General features: G+C 39.3%; 1 protein-coding gene across 1 annotated transcript; it reads left to right on the forward strand.

Moving 5' to 3' along the window:
* Positions 1-3213: 3213 nt before the first annotated feature.
* Positions 3214-19564, forward strand: eed (embryonic ectoderm development). Its single transcript, XM_003219358.4, has 12 exons — positions 3214-3425; positions 6466-6618; positions 7994-8086; positions 8705-8770; positions 10541-10666; positions 10775-10856; positions 12042-12133; positions 12414-12547; positions 17335-17440; positions 17588-17746; positions 18176-18249; positions 19250-19564. Exons 1-12 carry the CDS (start codon positions 3255-3257, stop codon positions 19374-19376), a joined length of 1383 nt encoding a protein of 460 aa, XP_003219406.1. The 5' UTR covers positions 3214-3254; the 3' UTR covers positions 19377-19564.
* Positions 19565-21064: the final 1500 nt, after the last annotated feature.

Below are 21064 nucleotides of genomic sequence, written 5' to 3' on the forward strand. Positions count from 1 at the left end.
CGGTCTACTCCAAAGTAATCGCACTGTCAAACCGCTTGGAAATCAGGAACAAGATGCGACTATGCTTCTTAGTCAAAAGTTAAGTTGACACCGCACAGAAGATTCTCAGCGCACAACTTTTAATGAAGTTCATAGCTCCCCCAAAACAGGTGTTAAACTCCCCAAAACATCACGCCAGGTGCCTGCCTCCCTAATTCTTCCCAGGAAACTGGGTTTAGCCACAATCGCCTCGCTCTGCTAATCTGGCACTTCTTAAACTTTGCCTTTGAGAGCAGTCTGTTTTCAAGAAAGCCCTTCTATCAAACAGTAACCCCTCCGGAGAGCCGAGAAGAGCCGGCTACTTCTCAAGGGCATCCTTAATTGACTCTGGCACGGAAATGTCAACAGGAGGCATCTGGAAAGTAATTGAATCTTGCTCACTTGGGAAAAAAACCAAGTCTTCTTCAGTTTGGTCAGTGTGATGACTCATGGGCCTTGTAGTCCTGTTCCTAGTACTATTGTGGCAGACGAAGAGGAAAACATGGGATTTTCGCCGGTTCAGCAAGAGCCGGAGCCTTTTCACCTGCAGGATGTTGACGTTTGCCCTCAAGAATTCAGCCAAACAGGCCTTGGGCAGAACTCCCCCCCCCCCCCCGTTTTCCAGGAGGGAAAATTATACTAAAGATAGGGGAGTCAGGGAGGCTAATCGCAGAAACCTGAGAATCGCTGCCAAACAAATGGCTGATTAGGTCTGCTTCCCTTGGGAAATTCTAAGGAGTCATGCATCTGGACAAGAGTTGGGTTTCGCTTCTCGTTCTCTAGGGAAAGAGTTCTGTTGGCGGGAAAACGAGACCCAATATAGGTGTTTGGCGCAAGGGATACTTTGCGGAGTCAATTGATCAGCTTGAGGAGAGAGATCGTGTGTGGACTTCGTAATCCCAGTTCCTTGCTTCCCGGATCAAGCTTCAAGCCTTGCCTTGTCTCACGGTTTTACCACGGACTCTGTTTCATGCTTCATGTTCGTCTTGCCTCCAGTCACGGATCTAGTCGAGAATCAAGTTTATTTCCAGCCTTGTTGTCAAGCTTCATTGGACTTTAAAGACTCTGTTATTTCCCCACACTATTGCTTGGCAAAGTGTGTGTTTCGGTCAAGTGGATTAAAACTTTGAACTCTAATATCTTATATTGGACAATACATTTCTGGACTATATTTGACCTTATCTGAAAGGTCTGCTTCTGAACTATATTCTTCACTTGTTTTTTATTGATTTTATATATTTCTTTAATAAAGATATTAGATAGAGACTGGCCTCTGTGTAAGGTTATTGGTGCTCTGCAGCCAGGGTCCTGACAGTCAGCAATGGCTGCGGGGTCAGGGGCCAAAGGTGCCTGAGACATCACAGGAAGTTGGTATGGGGTAAGGGGAGAGAATGAGCCCCGTTGCGAAGGCCAGGGAGGGCCGAGGGGTCCATGGGAGCCATGTGGCCCTGATGGCCACCGAGCCGGCTGCGGAGGGTAAAAGCTGAGGGAAAAGACTCAAAAGGCAAAAGGAGATACAAAGAAAGAGAAATATAGGGTAACACACCAAGGTGCATGTTTATTTAGGGCTTGGGAAACAATATCTATACACAAAATAAAAGTTTAAATGTGTATGTTGTACGTGGCACGGGTGTCCGCTTACACAGCCTCTGGCCTCCACAAACAGCTTTAAGCCGCAGTGCTGGGAAGCCACCAAAGATCTCCCTCCACTGACATTGCTGGTTACAGCAAGCACATCCCAGTGTTCCTTTCTCTCTCTATTTGCATGATCCCCGCCCACTGCCTCTCCCTTAACTCTTTCCTATTTTTTTCTATGGCACACAGCAATTGAACATACTAAAGAGAGAGGTTTGGGGAGAATTCACCATGATTTATAGGAGTTGTAGGAACTGGGATGTATAGTTCACGCATAGTCAAAGAGTACTCTGAACCCCACCAACAATGGACCTGGAACTAACGTATAATAATAGAATATTAGTATAATATATAATATAGAAAAAATAACAATATAAATATAATTTAATATAACAAATTTATAATAATAACATTAGTAACATAAATAAACAATATAAAAAGTATCATATAATATAATATCATAAAATAATATAAATATAATATATTAGTAATATTATTATAAATCTGATAATAATTTAATATAACAAATTTATAATAACAATATTAGTAATATAAATAATATAATAATAAATAACATAATAATATAAATACAATAATATAATAATTCAATATAACAATTTTATAGTAACAAGATTAGTAATATAAATAAATAAAAAATATAATAATATATCATAATATATAATATAGTAATACAGTAGAGTCTCACTTATCCAACACTCGCTTATCCAACGTTCTGGATTATCCAATGCTTTTTTGTAGTCAATGTTTTCAACACATCGTGATATTTTGGTGCCAATATATAAATACAGTAATTTCTACATAGCATTACTGTGTATTGAACTATTTTTTCCGTCAAATTTATGGTATAACGATGTTTTGGTGCTTAATTTGTAAAAGCATAACCTAATTTGATGTTTAGTAGGCTTTTCCTTAATCCATCCTTATTATCCAACATATTTGCTTATCCAACGTTCTGCTGGCCCGTTTATGTTGGATAAGTAGACTCTACTGTATATAACAATATATAATATACTAATTCAATATAACAATTTTATAATAACAATATTAGTAATATAAATAAACATAATATATTAGTCATAAATATAATACTGATATAATTAATATAATATAATAATAAAATATAATAGTATATGATAATAATATAATGCATATTGTAAAATAATATAACAGAATAACAGAACATAAATATTATAATATACTAATAAATATAATATACTAATAAATATAATGTAATATAACAATTTGGTATGTATTATAATATAATATAGGGATCCTAAAGTGGTGTCGAACCGCATTAATTCTACAGTCTAGAGACGCACCCAAAGGATGACTTTCTTTGACACGCTTTCCATCCCCAGGCAGGCGCGCGCCCCCCTCTAGCGGCGGATTGGCCAACTCCAACCTCTCTGCTTTCCTTTACTGGGCGCTTTGTCCAATGAGCGTCTTCCTTCGACTTTGTTTTTTTCAGCAGTGTGGCTTTGAGGGCGGTACTTTCGCGGCAGCCAAGCCGCTGGCACTTTACGGCGGGGTGGCAAGAGGCTCAAAACTGTATCCCGCGCTTTACGGCCGCGGCCAGGAAGATGTCTGAGCGGAGGCGAGGAGGAAGAGGTGGAGGTGGCAACGGGAGCAACGAGGCGGCCGAAGGAGCAGCGCCAGCGGCGGCGGGAAGCGGAGCCGAGATGCCGGCCAAGAAGCAGAAGCTCAGCAGCGACGAGAACAGCAACCCGGGCGACCTCTCGGGGGATGAGAATGTGAGAGGCCGCAGCGCCCAATCGAGGCCAGGCTTCGGGCCTACTTACCGCGTCGCTTAGCAACCAAGCGAGGCCTCCCTTTTGAGGCGGGATCCATTGGCGGGGTGGGGGTGTCTTTTCAGGTTTCATCCACACTGTAGAATTAATGCCATTTGATATCACATGGACTGCCATGGCTCCATGCTATTGAGTCCGAGGCCTCTTCCACACAGCTGAATAAAATTCCCCATGTTCTGCTTTGAACTGGAATATATGGCAATGTGGACTCAGATAACCCAGTTCAAAGCAGATATTGTGGGATTTTCTGCCATGATATTCTGGGATATAGGGCTGTGTGGAAGGGCCCAGAGAAGGCCAAAGAGGAACCTTGGGAAAAGAGCGAACATGCCTGCATAGCATTGATCCATGGTGGTTAAAGTGGTGTCAAACTGCGTTAATTCTACAGTGTAGATGCAGTCAGCACTCTGGCAAAGAAGGCCAAAGAGAAAGTTTGGGAAAGGACAGCTAATATGCCTGCAAAGCATTGAGCCATGGCGGTTAAAGTGGTGTCAAACTGCGCTAATTCTACAGTGTAGACCAGGCATTGGCAAACTTTGGCCCTCCAGGTGTTTTGGACTTCAACTCCCATCATTCCTAACAGCCGGTAGGAATTCCTAACAGCTGGTAGTTTGCCCATGCCTGATGTAGATGCAACCCATGTCGAGGTTTGGAACCTCTAGAATATGCTGTTCTCTGTTTAAATAGCTAGTAATGTTAATGTTATATATACACCCATTTTAGAATCTTTAAATGTACCTGTATTCACAAAGAAGTTAAAGTTGTGCCAGACTGCATTAATTCTACAGTTGTGTATTCCTGTGTTAGCACTTGTTCCTATTCTCTTGTTGTTGCGTGTGCCTTCAAATTGTGCGTACTCTTAAGGTGTATCACTGGGCTTTTGTTTCAAATATTTGTTCAGAGAAGGTTTGCCTTGTCTTCCTCTAAAACTGAGAGAATGTGACCTGCCAAAAATCAACCACCCTTTGAATTTCATGTCAGAGCAAGGATTTGAATCCCAGTCTCCCAGAGTTCTCGTAATTGCCTTACAGCAGGCATGGGCAAATTTTGGCCCTCCAGGTGTTTTGGACTTCAACTCACACAATTCTTAACAGCCTATCGGCTGCCTTATAGGAAAACAATGGCAAAACCGCCTCTTGATAAATCTAGCCAAGGAAATCCTAGAATGGGGTTACCTTAAATCACAGTTTTCAAAACCTGTTTTCAAAACCTGGAAAATATGGTGTGCCATCATAATCTAGGCCTCTTGTTGGATGCTTGAACTGTGGCCCCTTCTACACTGCCATATAAAATCCAAATTATCTGCTTTGAACTGGATTATATGGCAGACTCATACAATCCAGTTCAAAGCAGATAATCCGGATTACCATCTTTAATAATCTGGATTGTATGGCAGTGTAGAAGAACCCTGTGTTTTCATCTTGGTGGCATGGATACAAAGAAGGGAAGAGGTTTTATTTGCTCAGGCAAACCTGAGAGGTAACAATAGTGTGAATCGTGTCTCTGTATAGAAGGCTGAATAATACAGACTCCTATCAGAATAGAAGCAACACACTTCAGAGTAGTAAACCTTGGTCTTTGGGAAAGATAATACAGGAAATGCATGGTGGAGTCTCCTCAACAGGTTTTTAAGCAGAAGCTGGATGACCATCTGTTTGGGGTCTTTTGATTGTATTTTCCTGCATGGCAGAATGGGGTCAGACTGGATGGCTCTTGGGGTCTCTATGATTCATTAAGCGTATCAGAGTTGGTGCTATTTTTGCTCTGTATAGAAATATGGCCCCTGGTGGCACAGTGCGTTAAAGCGCTGAGCTGCTGAACTTGCGGACCAAAAGGTGCCAGGTTCAAATCCTGGGAGCAGAATGAGCGCCCGCTGTTAGCCCCACCACCTGCCAACCTAGCAGTTCGAAAACATGCAAATGTGAGTAGTTCAATAGGTACTGCTCTGGCGGGAAGGTAATGGTGCTCCATGCAGTCATGCCGGCCACATAACCTTGGAGGTGTCTACGGACGACGGCTTAGAAATGGAGATGAGCACCAACCCCCAGAGTCGGTCACGACTGGACTTAACATCAGGGGAAAACTTTTACCTTAGAAATATGGCATAGTATCAACTCGGTTTCCCCGCATTAGCAGAATGAAGAATGGTGTGAATTCTGCCATTTTGCCATTTCAGGTTTTACCATTTCATTTTTTTCTGAGCGAAGGAAAAGCAAAGTTAGATAATTTCTAGCCCAATATCTTGTATCATGGTTTTTGAAGGCCTTAAAACAAAATGAGAGATTAAATAGGACCGGAGGGAAAATAGGAAATATAAGTAAATGCTCATTTTGTCAGTGGAAGTTTTATCAGTTAGATACTGCCCACAATCTCTACACTTGGAAGGCAATTATGCTCTGCCACGAGTGATAGCTTATGATGTTGATTATAATCTCTACATTTCCTGAAAGGAGGGGGGTGACCTTTTGCAAAGCTCTGAATCTGCTATAGGAAACTACTTATTAGATATTCATAGTGCCAGAGACATGTTCTCAGTTTTCGTCACAGTTTCCACCTGTAAGTTTCAAAATTATGAAATGGAAACTTGAAATTGGCCTTAGTATAACAGTAGAATGGACCCAGAGTGTCATTGTAGTTTGAATGTAGGACTTTGCCTGTGAAGAACCGGATTTGAACTCAGACGTGAAAGTCCACTGGATGACCTCTGGCAAATCACATACTTTTAGACTCCGAAAACCCTGTAATAGGACTGCTATAAGTAAAAAATTACTTGGAGGCATACAACGAAAACATAACAATGTGAAATATCTTCTCAGTTTTTGAATGCTCATCTAGCTGGGAGGAGGCCTTCCTGTTTCCTACTATTTTGAATAGAAGGAAGAGATCTCTATACTTCAGTAATCTTGTTTTTGCTTGCTCCTGAAAACATCACTGTTGGTTTTTTTGATATGAAAACCAGTTTGTTTGTTTTTTTAATTTTCAGGACGATGCTGTCAGCATAGAGAGTGGTACCAATACAGAACGCCCAGACACCCCCACAAATACGCCCAATGCTCCAGGAAGAAAAAGCTGGGGGAAAGGCAAATGGAAGTCAAAGAAATGCAAATATTCCTTCAAATGTGTAAACAGCTTAAAGGTATTTAACAATTTAGATCTCTCATGGAGAGTACGTTACAGGATAAAAACTGTTTATTGTTATCAATCTACAAAGTAATTTTGTATCACCTTTGAACCTAACTAGGAGAAAGAAGTGTATAGCACAACCTTTCATAGGCTCAATCTAATCATCAGATGCAGTAGTAAACATTCATTATTAATAGTAGTAAAGAAATACTGTTCTTAAGCTGTGATAGGAGTGGCCATCAGTGTCTCTAGATGTTAGACTTGACCTCCCAACATCACTGACCAAACTGGGGCCTATAAAATCTGTTTTATTTATTTCAAGACCAGGGATTCAGTTATTCAAGAGGACTGTAATGGAGATAGTAGTCCTCACCTTTTGTATTTAGGGAACATGGAAGCTTGACCATTACGAGCTTCCTTAGTCATATCATTCAGGCTATTCAACTCACTATTACATATGTCCCAAGTTTAGGCAAATTGCAACCCTCCATATGTTGTAGGTTTGCAAGTCCCACAAATCCTAACCAACATAAGAGGTGGTTGGTATTTATTTATCGTATCAGAAGAGAACCGAGGGTACAGTTGTAAAGTAGTTGGTAACTACATGGGAGCCAAATGACTCAGGCAATGAACTAAATATTAGTATATAAAAGAGTTTTGTTCTTGCTGCCCTGTAAGTTGATATCAGTTGTGTCTGAAGAAATGGTATTAAAACCAGTTTATTGGTGGCATTTTTTGCCCCACAGAAAGTGTCTTATCTTTATTGTGATAGTGATACATTTTGGAGAAAGTGTGACGTAATGGGAATATTAGAACATATGTGGGCCTTTTGCTGGAAACTCAAATCTTTTTGGCATAATTGAGTGACTAAATAAAAAGAGATAAATAATTTCAAAATAATATTTTCTAATTTACGGAACAAAATCAGGAGTTGGATTAAAAAGAACTGTTGGAAATCCTGGTAGGCACTTTGAGTGTTGAGATTACCCTAACTTGGAAAAATGTTCAAGCATTTCTATTTCACAGATCTCTTGATAGAACATGACTTGCAGAAAAATTAGCCAGCTATTTTTGTGGTTAGAGTTGAAATAAAGTAGCATAAGTTTGTAGGATCTTAGCACCCATATTAAATGTATTCTAAAGAACTGAATGTTAAAAATGGTTCACCAACTTAACTGTTTGATTTAGTAAGTATTAAATACATTACAAATAATTTGTTACTGCATATCGTACATGGCTGTACTTCATATATTGCTATAACATTGTTAATTTGATGGCAGGGATTGCTGTATTTCTCATTCTCAGGGTTTTACAAAGAGTAAAAAGAAATTAGGAAAAAGAAAATATACAGGTTTGTGATGTAACTCTCAATTATGTTTCCTCTTTAGGAAGATCATGGTCAGCCATTGTTTGGGGTACAGTTTAACTGGCACAGCAAAGAAGGCGACCCCTTGGTATTTGCCACTGTTGGCAGCAACAGAGTGAGTGATATAGTTGTGTTGATCTTTCTTGTAATTTCTTCTTAATTTGCTTTCTGTTTCTCAGATATTGGTTCCTAGATAATTTTGGGCCAACCCCCATAAGGCTCCAAGTTAGTATGGGTAAAGCAGAGTTTCTGGGAATCGTAGTCCACCATCATTTGGAGCCCCAAAAGTGTTTGTCTGTGAGTTCATCAAGCAATCAGTCTGAGAGCTAAACAACAAATTCATATGACTGGAAAATAGATTCCACCTAAACATTAGAAAGAACGTCTTTTTTTTAGACCAAAGCAATGGCAAGCCTTCTCTGAACAAATCTTCTCCAGAAATGCTGTATCAGCTTTGTTTCAGTGTTGTAAATCAAATACTATTTGAAAACTCACAACAACAACACAACCAGAGTCATAGGAGGTGGGCAAGGCTAAGAACATTTGGAGCAAATTACTGCCCTGATCATACATTGTGGATGCCCATCAGTCATGCTGTTTTTTTTTAAAAAAATTGTCCATCTGTAATAGAAAAGAAAGGTAACTTGAGACATGTGAGTTAACACTTTGACAGTGTATCTTTAAAATTTATCTAGCCTAATACCTTTTCTTTTTTTTTTTTTTTCATCTCCAGGTTACTCTCTATGAATGCCATTCCCAAGGAGAAATACGATTATTACAATCCTATGTGGATGCTGATGTATCCTTTTATTTCTGGGATGTTTTTCAGAGAATTGAAAATACTAACTTAGTGTGCAGCTGTTGTAAAAATAAAAAGGAAGGGAGAGCAAACTTGATGTTGGACATACAGTAGAGTCTCACTTATCCAACATTCTGGATTATCCAACGCATTTTTGAAGTCAATGTTTTCAATTCATCGTGATATTTTGGTGCTAAATTCATAAATACAGTAATTACTACATAGCATTACTGCGTATTGAACTACTTTTTCTGTCAAATTTGTTGTATAACATGATGTAAAATTTGTAAAATCATAACCTAATTTGATGTTTAATAGGCTTTTCCTTAATTCCTCCTTATTAGCCAACATATTCGCTTATCCAATGTTCTGCCGGCCCGTTTATGTTGGATACGTGAGACTCTACTGTAATTAGAAACGGTATTAAAACAAAACTGATAGGATCATACTGTCGTTATACAGATCTGTGGTGTGACCACATTTGGAATATTGTGAACATTTTTGGTTTACTTACTGACAAAGTATTGTCGAATTGGAAAAGATGCAGAAAGGGTCAACCCAAAGGGTAAGAGTAAGCTCTTTGTCTATGATTATGTCAAAGCAACTAGACAGGACAGAGGCATATGCTATTTGTATTGTGTGGAGAAAATGGATATAGATTCTTCAGTCTTACTATAGATCCCAAGAAGGTCCAGTTTAATTCAGTAGAGGATTTCAGAGAAATAAAAAAATACTTGCTACTGTGACATTTACTCTCCCAAGATGTAATGTTGACCACAGCTTAGGATAGTTTTAATAGAAGGTTAGGCGAGTCATGGAGAATAATACTGCTCATGGCTACTAGTCATATGGATATGTATCCTCTCCAGTATACTGGTAGATACAAATTGATGCGGAACACAAATAGGATAGGGATACTGAATGTTTTCTTTGTGGAATGTCTAAAAGCCAGAGATGGGGAAAGTGTACTTCCCAGGCCGCGAGTAGTGGGAGAACCCCCTAGAGCTCTTTCTACAGTTCTGTTTGTTTGTTTTGCTCTCAACTGCCATTTAGGGGACATATGAAGGGAACTTCTCTCCTTTTGCACCTTCCAAGCTATTTAAGTCCCAATGAGGCCCTTTTCATAACAAGAAGTGACCCAGAGTTGTCTTCCGGATAATTTCCTACTGTAAAAAATGGCCTCTCCTATGGCAGTCCCCAAATATGACAAAATTGCTTTTTGTATCTCTATAACTTGTTTTGGGACAAAATACAAACAATGTTTTTTAATGTTGGGGCAGTGATGGCAGCCCTCCAAGGATTTCCTTGGCGGCCAACATGGTCGTCAACCCCTCAATAGTTTGCCGCATTTACCATAAGCATATAGTTGGCTGATGTAGGAACAGACTGCTAAATCATATAGGCTTTGGCCCAATCCATTATGGTTTCTCTTGTGTCTTGGAGATTTCCATGTTAATTAGGACCCTGTTGAAGAGGTTCTTAACAAGAAATGTCACCAAATAAACTGATGTGTTCTGTTGCATCTGCTCAATGGCAACTGTCCGCTTTCTTTTCCCTACTGATGATTTTCTTCATTCCTTTCTCCTTGCATTAATATAAGCACAGTGGGGGCAGCATATGCCTGCATTTTGTTGCCCAATGAATTCTGTCCACCTGGTTTTCAAGAAGTTAATAGCATCTCAGTGCATTTTTCACATTTTCTTTTCCAATATTCGATGAGCAGTAGACAACTGGACAGATGCATGTTTAGACCTTAACAGTACCTTTTAGGCAGATGAAAACTTTTACACTTGTGCATGGACCTACGATAGCAACACAAGCCACCCCCTTCTGGCTGTGGCTGGATCCAGAGGCATTATTAGGATAATTAACCCTATCACAATGCAGTGCATCAAGGTGAGTTCATAGAAGAGCTAAATGCTGTCCTCAAAATTATTTTGCTAACTTTCGATGCAGAATATTGAGATACGGTGACAATAACCTCATATGTGAATTTTGTTCTAGCACTATGTGGGCCATGGCAATGCAATCAATGAACTGAAATTTCACCCCAGGGATCCGAATCTTCTTTTGTCTGTAAGCAAAGGTATGAGTCTGTTTATGGGGCACTTTTGTTAGAACAACAATGACAATAGAGAGAGAAGGATTTATCATCAGCATAGCCTTCTGCTGATGTTAAATCAAAAACGTGTTGCAAAAGTAGAAATTTGTCACATATGTTGTCAACCTGTTTTAACAAATCACATTGAGAACATATAATAGTATTTGCTCATGTACGTTCATCCTTTTCCTTTTACTACTGTTTGGATGAGTTTGAACATAACATTGAATCATAGTTCAGCGTTACAAGATCAGATAAGGGCAGACTTGGTTTGTGATCATTCTGTTCCTCTTTTGGCACAGTCATGAGACAGAGCTTCAGAGCATCTTCTGTTTTGAAACTTGGTTTGTTATGTCTGGCAAACTCAATCTTGATCCTGTCTTGCATGAACACATCATAGTTTAAACAAGTGGTAGGCAACCTAGAATGTTGCAAGTGTTCTAGTATAAAACTCATGTATGAACACCACCAGCATGGCACAAGATCCTGAATTCTGAAATTGCAGTCCAAATCATAGTGGTGGAGACTACCAGGTTATGTATATTTGGTTTAATTTAACCAAATAACTGGCAGCTCTGATTAGTCCAAACCAGGAAGCCGATGCTTCTGTTCTAGCAACTACATCAGAGTAGTGTCTTGAGTCTAAGCTTCACCAAGATTTGCTATAGAGTTGGACCAGAGTGCCTAGAGATTACTAGAGAGAACACATTCAAGTCTGAATATAAAATCTCCAAAAGTGAAACCTGCAAATGTGGAGGGTCTGTGTTAGATGCCATTGTTGTGAGGGGAAATGCTACTCGGTCCTTTAATATGAGCATTACATAATGTCAAAGACAAAGGAATGTCTTTGAGAGTTTTGGACTTCATAATTTCTCATAAAATAAAACATCAATAGTGAAGTTTTGTTTTAATGTAGTGTGTCATTGCTCTGTCTTGTATAATGATACATATTCAGATTATGTTGAGAATTGAGAAGTTGCAAGAATAGACAAACAGTTGTATGAAACTAGTTGCTCAACCATGATAGAAGATGCTGCTATCTCTAGTATGATTTGAACCATGTTCAAATCATACTAGAGTTATTCATCATATGATTCTCAGATAGTTCCTAATGCTAACGGCAAGAAGTACTGATGTCCTGATACAACTTCTCGATTTATGTTTTATTAGATCATGCACTAAGATTATGGAATATTCAGACAGACACCTTGGTGGCAATATTTGGAGGTGTTGAAGGGCACAGAGATGAAGTTTTAAGTGCGGTAAGTTATATGAATTACTTATCCTTTTTTCACTCTTCACTCCTTTCTTTGACAAGCAAATTGAGTATCCTTGAGAAGAACTTCTACGGATTTCACTGATTACATAATTTATGGGGAGCCCAGACTCTTGTCTTCTGTTTAAGACGAAATAGCTGCACAAGGACTTTTGATTGATAGTGTTAGAAGTCCTTAGTCTAGAAGTGGCTGTTGTCTTGGCTTATACTTTGATTGAATTTTATTGTTTAATGCAAACCTAAGATAGTATATTTTCTACATGTAGGATTATGATCTGCTTGGTGAGAAAATCATGTCTTGTGGCATGGATCACTCCCTGAAACTCTGGCGAATCAATTCAAAGAGAATGATAAATGCAATCAAGGAATCCTATGAATACAATCCCAACAAAACCAACAGGTAAGGGCAGTCCTGAACTAAATGTTTTCTCTGGATTTGTACAGTCTTCAAATCTGTATCAATATAGTCATCAAATGATAAATTCTTACATCAAAAACAGCACAGCTTCCAAATTGTCCTTTGACTTTATTTTCGTTATAGTATAGATTGCTTGGCACCAATGTCCTTCATATGTTAATTTACTCATTTCAGGTAAGTTTATGCTCAATATAATAGGCATAGAATTGAAACATATATACTGTTATACCACTTTCCATTTTTATACAGGAAAAGCTTTACCGTATCATCAGTTGATTTTATTAACTATATATATATTTTTAAGCCTTAGGGACTTATGGAGTTTCTATTTCCACGATTATCCCAAAGAATCTGATACAGATTCTGTATTCTGTGGAAGTCCTTAAACCATAGGATTCTGGTTTAGATGTCACAGAAGATTTAATCTTTTCTTTTTAATTAAAAAAATATATTCACTGGAATTGAGCAGGCATGTAGAGAATGGAACAGTAGGCATGTGTCATCTCTGGCCCGAGAAGCCATGAACATTTGCTTGGTTATTGAGTTTATATCCCACCTGTCTCCTAAGATGGTGTAAAGAAGTGTGATGTGATGACAGGGATGGAATCTTTTTGGATCCCACCGCTGCCACCAAATGTAAAGACTTGATGTGATGACAGGGATGGAATCTTTTTGGATCCCACCGCTGCCACCAAATTGCGAAGGATTCACCTTCTACCTCTATGTATTCCACTTTTCTATGTTGTCGCTGCCACCACCTTTGAAAGATGCTTTGCTCAAATAATAAGCAACATTTGAAGAAACAGTAACTTGTTTATTTATAGCACAAAGCTTTATGGTTGCAAGAATGTTATATCTTGAGGTGAACGATGTTACTTCTGTACAGTAAGTGTTGCAAGATTTCTCAATAGTTTCACTGAGCTTAGTATGGTATCAGCTTTATATTACTTGTTTCTTTCAGTTAGGAATATTGTCCTTCTTGAACTTAGTTGATCTATACCCGATCAAACTTGGACTGGGGAGTTTAACTGGTTAACCCTAGCCCTCCTTGACTTAGGGATATAGCCTCAGCTCTTTAGTTATTCCTACTAAAGGCTCAGCAACTTTAATTTTAGCCCTTCTCCGCTAAAACTCTCTAGCTGCTCAACTTCCTCCCACAATCTCCTTTTTTCGATCACACTCCTTTCTCACTGAACAGAACCAACTGCTCTGCTCAACTGCCAAATTCCAACTGCTAAATTTTGAATTCTAAGGCTTCCACCAGCAAGGTGAAGCCACGCCCCTTTTCCTGGCCATGCCTTAGAGGCTCCCAGCTTCTGTATAAGAATAGCTGAAATATATAACCTTAAACAGTCAACCTAAACATAGCAATCATGAATAAAACACAATGATCATGACATCTTTACATACCTTCCAACCCGGAAAGATTATTTTTGCTTTTTCTAGACCCAGAATAAGCAAAAATAATAGAGAGTAACACAAAATACATATCTATACATAAACATAGCATCATACCTTAAACTCTAAATACAAACCTGTAAGTCTTCCGATCAAGGTGCCCTGGATAGAGCATCAGCTACTACATTACATTTGCCCTTTATATGTTTAATATCAAATGTAAAGTCCTGTAGTGATAAACTCCATCTCAATAATTTGTTATTGGTCCCTTTTACATTATCCAACCATCTTAGGGGTGCGTGATCAGTTTGTAACGTAAACTTCCTTCCCCACAAGTATGGTTTCAGTTTCTTTATGGGCCACATCTAACAGTTGTTTCCTGTAGTTTACAGGTACCACTATTTGGGTACGTGTTTCTGGCTTATTCAAAGTCTTATGGCTTGTACTTTTCCTGTATAAAACTCCCTCCTTAAGTACGAACTTAGGAGTTTTACTTTCTTCTGTTCCTGTGGCGCTCTGAGCTTGCAAGAACAAAGGTTGTAATGTTTCATCTGCTAGCTGCTCTCGCAGTATCTCTTGTTTTCCCTCTATTCCGCTGACCAACTCAGTGATGTTCGAACTAGACTCAGGAAGTTGTTCTGAGCCAGCTTGGATGGTCAAACACTTGGCTTTTGGAGTGTGGACCTCCATGTTGCTTTCATGTTTATCAGCTTCTTTCTGCCAATTCCTAACTTTTCCATTTAAATCATTCCCAATCAAACATCTGTATGGGATATCCGCGCAGACAGCGAAGTCCCATAATCCTTCCCAGCCTTTGTACTTGATGGGTAAGGATACTACAGGGGTTGGTATCAACGGGCCTATCCCCTTTAAATTTATCTCTGAAGAGGGATGTTGGTATCTCTGTGGGACCACTTCAGGACGTATAATACAGACATCCGACCCAGTGTCTCTCCATCCCTGCGTGTGTATCTCATCTATGACAATAGATTCTAAATAGTCTTCAGATACTTCTCTTGAAAGGATAAATAAACATTGTTTTTCTTTTGGCCTCGCATCAGGGCTTCTAGACTTAACTTCAGGTTCCACTTCTTGTTCTATTGGAGCTCTATTTACAAAGAAAGTAGACCTGTCTTTCTTGATTAAGTTACATTGATATCTAAGATGCCCTGGCCTTCCACAATGGTAACATTTTATCTTTTCCTCAGGCCTGGCTTGGCCTGCAACTGCCTCATGCTTCCTATAGGCGGTGTTTTCTCCTGAACCTCCCCTTTGCATCTGTGTGCGTGCGTGAGGGTAAAACGTCGGCTTTAGAGGTTTTTTCTCTTTTGGTTCTTCCTCCTTCCTAAAACCTTCTTTCAAGGTAATTAGCTGGTCAATCATAACTGCAGCTTCATTGGCTGTCTTTGGGTTTCGGTCTTGAATTAGCCATCTGTATTCTGAGGGAACTAGGTGAAAGAGCTGTTCCAGCTTCAATAGTTCCTTAAGTTGCAGAAAGGAATCTACTTCAGAAGTCCTCACCCAGCTGTCAAAGTATTGAGCTTGCTTTGAAGCAACTTGCGCAAAACTTTGGTGTCTGTCCCTCTTTAAAGTTCTGAACTTTAATCTGTAAAATTCAGGCGTCAACTGAAACTTTTGTTGTACCTGCAGTTTAAACATCTTATAATCTCTGTGAGTGTCTTCAGCCATATCACTATATATTTCTAGAAGCTTTCCACTAATTTGTGGCCTCAGATATAACATCCATTTGTCTTCACTCACTTCAAAATCTTTACAGCACCTTTCAAAGGATATAAGGAACTTTTCTATATCATCTTCCTTGTTATATCTGGGAAACCTTTTTAAAATTACATCAGGTGCTTCAGCTCTCAAATCCCCTTCTTGGGTATCAGCATGAGGTCGAGAGTGTGTCAATCTTTGCTTCTCCAAATCTATTTCCATTCTCCTCAACTCCGCCTGCCTGGCCCTCTCCTTCTCTCTTTCCTCAGCCTCCATCTTTTTCATTTCCAATTCAGCCTGCCTGGCTCTCTCTCTCTCTCTCTCCTCAATCTCTAATTTCTTCATCTCTAATTGATACTTGAGAGACATTTCAGACAAGGTTACTTGTTCTGAATCTGAGGAGGAAAGCTCTCCCGCCTCCTCTGCCAACTTTTTCTGTTTCCTGGTGGCCATTTCCAGACAAGTTTTACCTCAGCCCTTTTACCTAAAGCTGATCTCCGGCACCAAACTAACCTTTGCCAAACGAATTTCAGGCACTGAATCAGTTCTTGTTACACGGATCCCAGGCACTGAATCAGTCTTTGTTACACGGATCCCAGGCACTGAATCAGTCTTTGTTACACGGATCCCACCGCTTGGCACCAATATGTGAAGAAGTGTGATGTGATGACAGGGATGGAATCTTTTTGGATCCCACCGCTGCCACCAAATGTAAAGACTTGATGTGATGACAGGGATGGAATCTTTTTGGATCCCACCGCTGCCACCAAATTGCGAAGGATTCACCTTCTACCTCTATGTATTCCACTTTTCTATGTTGTCGCTGCCACCACCTTTGAAAGATGCTTTGCTCAAATAATAAGCAACATTTGAAGAAACAGTAACTTGTTTATTTATAGCACAAAGCTTTATGGTTGCAAGAATGTTATATCTTGAGGTGAACGATGTTACTTCTGTACAGTAAGTGTTGCAAGATTTCTCAATAGTTTCACTGAGCTTAGTATGGTATCAGCTTTATATTACTTGTTTCTTTCAGTTAGGAATATTGTCCTTCTTGAACTTAGTTGATCTGTACCCGATCAAACTTGGACTGGGGAGTTTAACTGGTTAACCCTAGCCCTCCTTGACTTAGGGATATAGCCTCAGCTCTTTAGTTATTCCTACTAAAGGCTCAGCAACTTTAATTTTAGCCCTTCTCCGCTAAAACTCTCTAGCTGCTCAACTTCCTCCCACAATCTCCTTTTTTCGATCACACTCCTTTCTCACTGAACAGAACCAACTGCTCTGCTCAACCGACAAACTCCAACTGCCAAATTCCAACTGCTAAATTTTGAATTCTAAGGCTTCCACCAGCAAGGTGAAGCCACGCCCCTTTTCCTGGCCATGCCTTAGAGGCTCCCAGCTTCTGTATAAGAATAGCTGAAATATATAACCTTAAACAGTCAACCTAAACATAGCAATCATGAATAAAACACAATGATCATGACATCTTTACAGATGGGATTCCAGATGGCTTAATTTTTTTTAAGATTTATGTCTGAGCTGTGCCAGTGCCTCTTCTATAATGTTGGCAATAATTTGATCCTAGACCAGTAGATTCATCCATCTTCTCAAGCTTTGCTACTTAACTATGTTTGCTTTTTCTTTTGCAGGCCATTTGTTTCTCAAAAAATCCACTTTCCTGACTTCTCTACTAGAGACATACATAGAAATTATGTAGACTGTGTGCGATGGCTTGGAGATCTTATACTCTCCAAGGTATGTTCCTTTAATTGCTGGAATTAGAAAATTCAGTGGGATATAATCTTTAATGGGATAATTTTACTTTACAATAAAGTGTTTTCATATATTGAATGAGGCAGTGTTCTGCAGTTTATATTGTAACTTTTTTTATTCCCTCCACAGTCCTGCGAAAATGCCATTGTATGCTGGAAGCCTGGCAAAATGGAAGATGACATAGATAAAATTAAACCCAGCGAGTCCAATGTGACTATTCTGGGCCGGTTTGACTACAGCCAGTGTGATATTTGGTATATGAGGTTTTCGATGGATTTTTGGCAAAAGGTAAGGGCCAAAATGGAGGATACCGTTTTGGAAGGGGCATTTGTGTATGAAATCAGTCCAGTTACATATATGGAAGTCACGGTGGCAGAAAAGCAGCATGGAGTCTGGAGAGGTTAATAAGAGAGTTTTAATATAGGTGTGGAGAGCTTATAACATTGGGGTATGTTAAGCCTCACAAACCTTGATGCGAATTGCAGTCATTTAACATTTGGAAAATCAGGAATTTTGCTTCCCAGTTTAGTGCATCTGACAAAATATGCCTTCTTCAAAATATGTATTTCCTAGGTTCTCAAGCATGACCCGATGGTATGCTTCCACTAGAGGTTTAATGGTGTCTCATAGTGAAGAATTAGTCTGACGTTCTTTCCATGTAATTATGTTATATTGTTACACATTGACTTTATGTATGTTTTTTCTTCTTTTTTTCAGATGCTGGCACTAGGTAATCAAGTTGGCAAACTTTATGTTTGGGATTTAGAAGTAGAAGACCCCCATAAGGCCAAGTGAGTGTTTGGTTCCTGCTTGTTGAACAGGGACTTCAATTCCATTAATGTGCTCTTAATTTGGTAAGCTGCAATAGGCAAATATACAATCTGTAAGTATTTGGAGGCGACTAGATCTTATGTGAACTTGGAAGCTAAGCTGGGCTATCCATTGATACTAGTTGGACATGAGACGACTAGAAAACAGCAGGTGCTGCAGGCTATATTTCAAAGGAAGGAACTGGCAAAACCACATCTGAGTACTCCTGACTTAAGAAAACACTATGAAATTCATGGCATCAACATAAACCAACAGGCAACTAGAAGGCGCACGCACACACGATGATGGTATAAGGGAGCTAATAAAATCCACCTCCCCAAGCACGTGCATTTTTGTACGATTTCCCTTTCATTTTTGCATTACCTTGGGGAGAATGAGATATGCTTATTTTTGACAGAAGTCATCATGTGGGCAATATTCCCTCCACCTGGGAATACTTATTTTGCAGATTCTGAAGCATTACTATAGGTATAGTTTTCACTGAAGAAGTAGACCTAACTCAGGAGCATATTACTTTGCAGGCCACATGGGGACAGTGCATGACAGTAATATCTTTCTTCAAATTGGTGGAAGATTTCCTACATTTAGGGGATTTAAAAAAATAGTACGAGGGAGATATTGTGGAACTGTGAGTGCTGTCTTACTATTCTTGTGGTAATAAGACTGTTCTTCACATGGTAGAATAGGTATCTACAGTCATTTTTGGACCCACCACCAAAACACTATACTTCGAAGACAATCATATTTGGCCATGAGTGATAGTCTGTGACAGGCATGAGCAAACTTTGGCCTTCCAGATGTTTTGGACTTCAACTCCCACACTTCTGAATTGTGGGAGTTGAAGTCCAAAACACCAGGAAGGTCAAACTTTGTCCATGCCTGGTCTAGGATGATGATAGGTTATTCACATGAGAGCGAATGAAGAGAAACATGAATGTAACACTGAATCTTTTTTTTTAGGTGTACAACTCTTACTCATCCGAAATGTGCTGCTGCCATTCGACAAACCAGCTTTAGCAGAGACAGTAGTATTCTTATAGCTGTGTGTGACGATGCCAGTATCTGGCGCTGGGACAGGCTCCGATAAGTGATTTGAACTCCCTGATTGTGATACTGTTTTTTGTGCCAAGATAGTGAACTTGCTAGCATTGTAACTGCTTTGAGAGTAGCCCTCCCTTGCGTCTGTGAACTGTTGAATTTAGCAGTGTTTATATTTGGTTTGGTATTGTCCTGTTCAAAAATACCTGCTTTTTAATAAAAAAATATTTTTGTAAATTTGGTTTATTGCTTCTTTATACTTGGTACTTATCCTCTGTAGTCTTTCACCCTATGTTGCCTATATATTCACAAGTGCTTTGTTTTTTTTTCTTTTTAATTTTGTAAATAGGTTCATCTTAAGTCAGAAATGACTTCACAGCAAATATCTATATACATAAAAGTCAAAGCATGTATGTTCATTGGTTGTTTTGTCCATTTATACTGCAAAGGCTCATACATGACTTGATGGATCTGGACCAAACATGGCATGCATACTATTCATTATCCAACTGAAAATAATTGAGGGAAAGAAAAGACAAAGTGAATTGGCTGTGGCTAGGTGAAGTGGCCCTCTGTGATGTCACTGGGAAAGAAACTATGGCCCCTTCCACACAGCTGTATAAAATCCACATTGAAATGGATTATATGGCAGTGTGGACTGTTCAAAGCAGAGATTGTGGATTATTTGCCTTGATATTCTGGGTTATGTGGCTGTGTGGAAGGGCCCTAAGTGAAGTTGATTGGCTGCTGCTGGGCGACGTGTATGAGGGGAAACTCCAACCATGGTCCATGCTCAATGGAGCTTTGGAACTAATTTCAGCATCCCTGCCACTAGCCTAGCACATGTGATGCTGACATGAAGTCCTGCTGAGCGTCATCACTATGCAAAAATTACAGTTGGTCAAAAATGGGACCCATCTACTTAAGAGCTTTGTGTCATTGCCTTTACTTGTGCCTGAAGAAGAGTTCTAATGAAACCTTGCAGGTTGCATGCACCAATAAAAAAACACGTTATTTTGTTATTTCACTATGTTATATGATCTAAAATGCATTTTTCCAATAGCAGTTGGCAGAGAGAGCTATAGGTTGAAATACCTGCATCGTTTATTGAAATACGTCAACTATATTGCTCCATAAGAATAACAACAAAAAAGCCACAGCTGGGCAATATTTCTATTTAAACCAAATATAATACCAAAAACAGCAGGATTGTGTGCTATTGTGGGATTATAGAATAATGGAAGGATTCTAGTCTGCAGTGCCTTTCATTTTTCTTGATTTGTGTCTGGGCAAAGCTATACGTTTGGTAGTCCCTATGTAGACTTGTCAATAGTTGCATAGTATATGGTAGAATCCTGCAGAGGTGAGAGGATCTCTACAACAACAACAACCTTATTCTTATATCCCAACCTATCCCCCCCGAAGGGACTTGGGGCAGCTTACATGGGGTCGAAGCTCAGCAATGCAACAAAATACAACATTAGATATATTCAATTAATGAATTAATACATAAAATTAATTTTAATACATAAAAACATATAAAAATCATAAACGCATAAACACAACAACAATCTCTCTTGTCCTTTGCTGAACGTAGCATTTGCTGGATTTTCTTGGTGGGTCTGTAGATAGTTTGTAAGTTGTGTTTTTTCATTAGCTTCCCTATGCGGTCAGTGGTTCCCTTGATGTATGGTAAGAACACTTTTCCTCTGGGTGGATATCAACACTCAAGAACAG

Source organism: Anolis carolinensis, chromosome 3 (genome assembly GCF_035594765.1).
Source record: "Anolis carolinensis isolate JA03-04 chromosome 3, rAnoCar3.1.pri, whole genome shotgun sequence".
NCBI classification, from domain to species: Eukaryota; Metazoa; Chordata; class Lepidosauria; order Squamata; family Dactyloidae; genus Anolis; species Anolis carolinensis.

Coding starts and splice junctions, on each gene's coding strand:
- eed (XM_003219358.4), top strand. CDS start 3,255: ATGTCTGAGCGGAGGCGAGGAGGAAGAGGTGGAGGTGGCAACGGGAGC. Junction 12,548..17,334: donor AATCCCAACAAAACCAACAG/GTAAGGGCAGTC, acceptor TTTCTTTTGCAG/GCCATTTGTTTCTCAAAAAA. Junction 17,747..18,175: donor CGATGGATTTTTGGCAAAAG/GTAAGGGCCAAA, acceptor TCTTTTTTTCAG/ATGCTGGCACTAGGTAATCA.